The 7896-nt window shown below is 49.3% G+C and overlaps 1 protein-coding gene across 6 annotated transcripts in view; it reads left to right on the top strand.

Annotated features, from left to right (window-relative positions):
- The window catches only part of GAB3 (GRB2 associated binding protein 3), a 60857-nt gene extending 54540 nt beyond the window's left edge, over positions 1 to 6317 (top strand). For all 6 annotated transcript variants that reach the window (XM_029929554.1, XM_029929558.1, XM_029929557.1 and 3 more), the window contains 2 exons: positions 2368 to 2481; positions 3595 to 6317. In XM_029929554.1, coding sequence (XP_029785414.1) covers positions 2368 to 2481; positions 3595 to 3711 — 231 coding nt within the window. In that variant the 3' untranslated portion in view covers positions 3712 to 6317. The remainder of the gene's footprint in view (positions 1 to 2367; positions 2482 to 3594) is intronic.
- The last annotated feature ends 1579 nt before the right edge of the window (positions 6318 to 7896 follow it).

The following is a 7896-nucleotide window of genomic DNA, read 5'->3' as shown; positions in this document are numbered from 1 at the left end:
AGCCGCTCTGGAGAACAGTGTGGAGGTTCCTCAAAAAACTATCGATAGAACTCCCTTATGACCCAGCAATAGCATTGCTGGGGATTTACCCAAGAGAGACAGAGGTGCTGATGCATAGGAGCACATGTACCCCAATGTTCATAGCAGCAATGTCAACAATAGGCAAAACATGGAAGGAGCCTAAATGCCCATCACCTGATGAGTGGATCAGGAAGAAGTGGTATATATATACACGATGGAGTACTACATGGCAATGAGAGGGAATGACATATGGCCATTTGTAGGAAAGTGGATGGACCTTGAGGGTGTCATGCTGAGTGAAGTAAGCCAGGCAGAGAAAGACAGAAACCATATGTTTGCACTCATAGGTCTAACAGGAAAACATGAGAGACCTAATGGAGAACCAGGGGGAGTGGAGGAGGGACAGAGAGCTGGGGAAAGAGGGATACAAAACTTGAGAGACTATTGAACGCTGAAAATGAACTGAGAGTTGAAGGCGAAGGGGGAAGGGGGAAAGAGGTGTTGGTGATGGTGGAGGGCACTTATGGGGAAGAGCACTGGGTGTTGTATGGAAAACAACTTGACAATAAAATATTGAAAAAAAAAGTTAAAAAAAAGTAGGAAGGAACTACTCTTCCTTAAAAAAATTTCCATAGAAAGAACAACTATAGACTAATAGGCTGTTTGTAACCCACATGACTAACAACTGATTAGTCTCCAGGATATATGAGGAAGCATTGAGAAAAATTAGAAAAATGCAGGCACATCAATGAAAAAATTAGCAAAACCAAAACAAACCCGAACAGACAATTCACAGAAAAGAAGAAAATAGATGATTCTTAAACACATGAAAAGGTGTCTAGGGTGCCTGGGGGGCTCAGCCAGTTTAGCGTTTGACTCTTGATTTTGGTTCAGGTCATGATCTCACAGTTTGTGGGATGGAGCCCCGAGTCGGACTTTGTGCTGATGGCTAGGGGCCTGCTTGAGGTTCTCTCTCTCTGTCTCTCTCTCTCTGTCTCTCTCTCTGCCCTTCCCCTGACCTCTCTCTCTCTCTCTTACTCTCTGCCCCTCCCCTGATCTCTCTCTCTCTCAAAACAAATAATCTTAAAAAGTGTTAAAAAAAAAGGTGGTCAATTAATTATTTACCAAAGGCATGGAAAATCAAACCATGGTAAGATACCATTTCCTCCAAATCAGGTCAGGAAAACAAAAAGTCTGATATTGGGGCAGCCGGCTGCTGGCTCAGTAAGTGGGGCATGTGACTCTCGATGTTGGGATTGTGAATTCAGGCCCCACATTGGGTGTAGAAATTATTTGGAAATAAAATCTTTTTTAAAAAGGAGTCCGAGGTGGAGGGCACTTAAGGGGAAGAGCACTGGGTGTTGTATGGAAAACAATTTGACAATAAAATATTATGGAGAAAAAAAAAAAAAGGAGTCCGAGCTCGCCGAGTATTGGCCTGGCCAGAGAGGAACAAGAGCTTGAATGCTTTCCTAGTAGGTGTTCGAGTTGGTATAAGCACAGCTTGTTTGGAAAATTGGCGACAGTAAAGTTGAAGATGCCCACATCCTATAAGCCAGCAATTCTATTCCCAGCGATGCATTCTAGAAATTACTCCACAGTCACACACACAAGTGTTCATGGCAGACTCGCTTGTAAGAGCCCCCAGACAGGAAGCAATTCCAATGCGTGTTGAGGCGGGATGGTTAAATGATTTGTGTGGTGGACTGATGTATCCCGGTGAGAAGGAAGGAAGGCCAGCACGTGAGCATGGCTGGATTTGAAGTGTGTAGTCTGGAGGAGACCCTGAAGCCACCCACTGTACCTGTGACACTCTTCTACAGACAAAAGTTCAAAGCAGGGAAAGTACAGTGTGAGACTGAAGGATACCGACACACTCGTGGGAAGCGAAGGCCATCTGAGAAGGTGGGGCGGGTGCTCCTGATGCCTGGGGGTCCCTGGTCATGTGTCGCATGCACACGCTGGTTGCATCTGTATCAAGTGTCTTCAGATGCATCTGAGAAGCCTTTACTAGACTTTAATAAGTATGCTTGCTCTTTTCAGGATTTAGTCTCTAAAGTATCATGGGCCTGTCTGATCCTTAAAACATTCTTCCTGGGGGAGATTTGGGGCAGCCCCCCTTGGTGAGTGAAGGTGTAGCTTTGGGTGAAGGCGGAATTGGCCGTCTTGTGTTTCAAATGGCAGCTCTCACTCCCGCATGCAGGCTACTCCCGGCATAGGTCCTGAGACCGCCGTGTTGTGATCTGATGGCAGGTGCTCAAATCAGGACAGGACTTGCCCTGCTTTCCATGGGCGAGTTAAGGGCCCGGATACACTTAATCTGAGTCCCATGATGTTGCTTTCCAGAATCGCAGGACGGCCAACTCCCTGAGCACTGGTGCTCTGACATGGACAGAGAACTTCAGCCTGGACTATTTAGCACTGGACTTCAATTCCACATCGCCAGCCCCTGTACAGCAGGTAGGAAGGACTTGGCACACGAGCGTTCCCAGGGGATTCCTTTTCCTTTGCAGTTTTTCTGACGAGTCAACCATGCATGTTCTCTTGGGAAAGTCTTAAGTATATGTGTGGTCATAGGAGGGGTCTACTGAGGGTAGGAGTTAATAGCACAGTTTGGTTAGACCCTGGGGAGTGGTGACAAGAGATGACAGTTGGACTCAGAGCCCCGCAGCAAAGGCAGTTTGCACTCCTTTGGATAGTACTCTCGTCTGTAAAGTGGGGATCGGAAGAGCTAACATGTATGTTGAGGCCCGCTGTGAGGATAAAATGGGTTAACACCTCTGTAAGTAGCCGCAGCCATCAACTAGTGTCACCCACTGCACACTGTAAGCCAGGAATGAAGGACTGGTCAGCAGGGGACAACAGCTAAATATTTTTGAGCAAAGGACGGTCATGATCTAAACTGTGCCTAACAATGTATATGGTTTGATGAGACAAGCAACTTGCTGAACAGGATAGCCAGTGTGCTTCTGCATTGTGTGGGTGTGTGTGATTCTGCGTTGTGTGTGTGTGTGTGATTCTCCATTGTGTGTGTGTGTGTGTGTGCACGAAAATAGTCCGGGAGACTTCCCTTCCCTTATTGCCCAACAAACTCCCACTTCCCCTTTACCTTGAATTTCATTCCTCAACCTGAACTCATGTTCCAGAGAAACTGGTCAAAAGGGGGGCCGTGGTCGGTTTCGGTAGGCAGCGTGCTCAAGACAGAGCAGCCCCAAGTCTTAGTGGCCTCTCCTGCTGGTGCTCATGGGACCACCTCCATCTGGGGCCCGGCTGGGAGAAAGAGCCTCTCTGACTCACGCTGGCCTCCTCTTGTCCCTTCGGGATTGGCACGTGTCACTTCCACTCATAGGACACTGGTCAAAGCAAGTCCGATGGCTGGGGCAAAGTTGGAGGGAGCACAGCACGAGTGATATTTTGAGCATGTACCCAAACTATAAAGATTGTGCAGGGAATGATCCGAGGGGAGAGGCAGCTAATATTTAACAACACCATAATCTACCACCAAAGGGCTGCCATTTTCCTGGATTTTTTGAATTCAATGTAATGGAAACCTGTCTGGTTGTCTCCCTTTAGAAACTTCTCCTTTCAGAAGAGCAAAGAGTGGACTACGTGCAAGTGGATGAACAGAAGACACAGGCCCTGCAGAGCACGAAGCAGGAGTGGACGGATGAGAGGCAATCGAAAGCGTGAGACATGGGCTTGGGCCGTGCATGGGGCTGCGAAGCTCGAGGCCCATTCTGTGCATCTTTCGGCAGAGCTGCATGGGGCTCCATGCGGGTCAGGAATCCTAGGGAGTGTGGGATTCCTGCAGGCTTGGCAAGAACCTTTGGGAGAGAGGATTTATTTGTCCGCGCCAAGTGGGGAGAAGGAAGAAGTGGTCTCCCGACCCCACCACCACCCCCACCTGTCGCAGCTGTGTCCTCCCGCCACACTTGCCTGGAGACTCCGTGATGCTTGGCGTCGGCTCCGCAGACATAAGAGGCGGAGATGGAGGACTCGGCGGCCATGGACCATCACGGAGAAAACTCCGTTCATTCAGGCACCAATCCAAACAAGACTTGGGACAGAATGTTTCCCAGAGCTTGGTTAAGAATCTCTCCAATGGAGCATTTGGAGTGCAGAGTCAAGCCGGTATTGCTACCAAACAGAATCATTTGTCTCTAATGCTTGCAAATTCTGACCTTTCTCCTGTGCTTCCATTGGATCATAAATCATCCTGGTGGAGGGGCTCCCGACCTTGGCTCCTGCAGACACGGTGGCGGAGTTCAAACCTAGAGACAGTGGCCGAGTTTGCATTCCTTCCTCCAAAGACCCCAACAGAAAGTCATCTCTATCCTCAGAGAAAGACAGTCAAGTGAGAGGAGCAGTGAGTCCTGGGCTCCGTACTGACTGTGTCGGAGGACACTGGCGGCTCTAAGGGTGTTGTGGTCAGACAGCTATGCCTGTGAACAGGTGACCCCTTGCTGCCAGATGCATCGCCTCGCCTCATGTCATCTCAGAAGCCTCTGAAACGAGGCTTTGCAGAGACCGTCGCTCCTACCTGGAAGAAGATGAGAGCCAGAGGAGGGACTGTGTGCCCAAGAAGACTCGCAGAGCCAAGGCCCAGGGGGAGGCCCCCATGGGCCCATTCCACCATCGTCCACTGCCTCCGAGGATTTTGATGAAGCCTAGCAGTTTGGTCCCCTTTATGGCCGTGAGAACCCTGTGCAGACATGAGGTGACTCATCATCCCCCCTCCTTTCATAGGGTTTGGAGCAGGTGTGTTCGCACTTGACATGTATGCCAAGCCGGGTTTTCTCTGTGTGCTGTGCAATTGGGAGGCCCTGAGAAATCCCTCCTGACCATTGCTGTGAGAGCCATTCTGGCTTCATGTGGTCCCTCACATGGTGTTTCCCGAAAGCCGCTCGTGGTGGCAGAAAAATTGTTTGCCACCTCGGGGAAGGCACAAATTGCCCCTGTCTGTCCTATGCTGGACCCCAGCTTTTGAGTGATGGCTGTGACCAGAAAACAAACACACACGACAGAAGAAAGCTTTAAACAATGACTTCCATTCTTAAATTTCCTGACGAATATCTCCCTTCCGCTTTAGTGATAGCTAAGTCCTGAGAGCAGAGTGCCACTGTGTTGTGAGGCAATAGGTCACCCCCTTCTTCATGGGGCACTGGGGTTCAGGGGGTCAGATGAAGGTCTCAGTCAGGCGTGGGATTGTATTTAATGGTCCTTCCCGATTCTTCCAAGCACCTGCAGCCAGAAGACAGACGTGAACAGCTGGCAATGGAGCAGATACAGGCCCACTATTCTGACTGACACTGCGTGTCACAGAAGGGTTAAACAGGCAGGCAGGTCTGTGGCAGTCAGGGGGGTGTAGGCTTTGCTGTGGGGCTTTCGGGTTCAAACTGTCCCAAAGGTAAGTAAATGCCAGTCTGGGCTTTTCAGACCATAGAAATAATTTTGATGTTCAAAACAGCAGGATCTGGTGACCTCATTTTCTTCCTGGAGTAAGATGGAGGGAAATGGTTGAATGCTTTCAATGATGCAGGAGTCTTTGGTGAGCCCAGATAGAGAAATGCGAGGACCCCCTCCCCGCTGCACCCTGTGGCCAGCTCTGTGGCGCAGCACACAGGCTGGAGCCTGGAAGGAGCGTCTTCCCTCTGTAGCTTGTGAAGAGTCACAGAGCTTCAAGCAAGAATCCATGGCGGCAGACTGTCAATTCCCATAGATGGAAACTTCCTTTTCGGGGGTGGCACCTGTCTTTAGACCCCGACAAAGGCCGGTGAGGCATAATTGTATGTGCAAGTGTCGAGAACTGCACAACTTGAGATAGATCAAAAATACGGCGGAAATTATGTCCGTAGTGAAATGTCACCCAGTTGGCCACACATACACAAACCCTCTTTTTATAAAGTATTTCCAGGGAAGTATTGATTGCACAAAGCAACACACATGAGTGGTGTGGCTTGTTTGGAAGCAATTAGTGAGGCATTAACAAAAAACGCGAGTTCACTCTTCTTTCCAGGGTGTGTGTGATTCTGTCGTGCTTTGATAACACTGCTAATGGATGCTTGCTCCAAAGCTGATGACCCAGGGAGACAAGGCACAGGTAATTTTGAGCAGCATGAGCTCCTGAGAAAGCGGCCGAGTAAAAACGCTGCCGGCCAAATCCTGCTCCTGCAGAGCTAAGCCATGTGTAATGGGGCTGTACTTATGACCAGGGTCGGAGGTTTTGGGGTTGCTTTTTTAAAATTTTTCTAACGTTTATTTATTTTTGAGAGACACAGACAGAACATGGGCTGGGTAGGAGCAGAAAGAGAGGGAGACACAGAATTGGAAGCAGGCTCTAGGCTCCAAGCTGTTAGCACAGAGCTCAACGTGGGGCTCAAACTCATGAACCACAAGATCATGACCTGAGCCAAAGTTGGATGCCCAACTGACTGAGTCCCCCAGGCGCCCCAGTTCATGTTGTTGTTGTTGTCGTTGTCGTTGTCGTTTTTAATAGAAATGATTGCAGGTACCAGTGTGAGTCAAGCACACTCAGCCTGCATGTCCACTGTGGGGCATGCCTTCCCAGAAAACCGCAGGACAATTGAGTCCACGTTGTTTTCTGTAGTTCCTTTTTGCCTGGTTTTCCTCCATCTCATTTCATCAGGAAATTCCTGCAGGTCAGGGAGTGTGCAGTGCATAAGGGAGACTGGGAGTTCGGCTTTCCTTGGGGAGGGAGGAGCCCCGAGGCCCAAGACACAGCTTGGCCTGAAAGGCACAGAGCCGTCTGGTGCAGGTCACTGTCCGGGCTGCCTCACTGGAGCAATGATAGGCTGAAATGTGGCCTTTAGATCTGAGTCAAGACTGAAGGCTCCCTTCAGGCCTGCCTTTCTCATCCCAAGGCCTTCTCTGTGCCTGATAATACCATCCTTTTACCCGGAGTCGCATCGTCTTAAAACATTTGTTGTTTTTTTACTGTTTCATTTCCAGCATTAATAAAAGTCTTACACGGACAAAATATCAACTCAAGTTCTCTCTTATTTGTTTTTTTTCCCCATAATATTTTATTGTCAAATTGTTTTCCATACAACACCCAGTGCTCTTCCCCTTAAGTGCCCTCCAACTCTCTTATTTGTTGAAAGTGGTGACATCCGATATAAATGTGGAACACATCTCGAAAGCTGTGTATGTGGAAATAGACTCCATGGCCATTTTCAAGTACAACAAACTTGACCTAGCTCACAGGGAATCGCCCACAGGCGTGTTATTTTGCTACAAACAGTTGAGCACGGGTGGTTGTAATGAGAACTGCTTCTGCTCAGCCGAACCACATCTCTTTTCATCAGAAACCAGCTTCAAAAATTGGTAGCAAAATTCATGACCCTCCCTGATAACTTGCATAACATGATCGCTATCATTGACCTTAAAAAGCAACAGCCCCCGTCACGCCCCTCCAGGGTGGAGGGGGTGTTGCTTGCACCACTGCCCTCTCTTTCCCCAGGGCTGGGACTCCAAGCTGCCCGGAGGCATCTCTAAGCCTTGAAACGAGGCTGGGGGAGTGGGAGCACAGGGGACGGGACAGAGCAGCAGGGGCTCAGCTTCAGGGAAACGGGCCAAAGGCAGAGAGAGGAAGAGAAGCCACATGAAATTCCTTGCCCTTGAGACGTGTGAGACCAACATCATGAATGTTTCTTCCCAACACCCGCTCCAGCCTGAGCCCCTGACCCAGAGAACAGCAGGTGGCCCACAGGGCTGGCCTGGGAGGCTGAGCCGAGCAACTTAGCCAAAGCGGGGCTTGAGTTATGCTCAGGCCCCTTTACCAGACACCTCCCTAACTTTCCAGCTTTCTAATTCTCCTTTATTTCTTGAGATCATAAATTGCATTTATTGTTATCA

Source organism: Suricata suricatta, chromosome X, assembly GCF_006229205.1.
Source record: "Suricata suricatta isolate VVHF042 chromosome X, meerkat_22Aug2017_6uvM2_HiC, whole genome shotgun sequence".
NCBI lineage: Eukaryota > Metazoa > Chordata > Mammalia > Carnivora > Herpestidae > Suricata > Suricata suricatta.
Note: the sequence above shows the minus strand (reverse complement) of the source record. Positions and strands in the feature narration are given on the sequence as shown.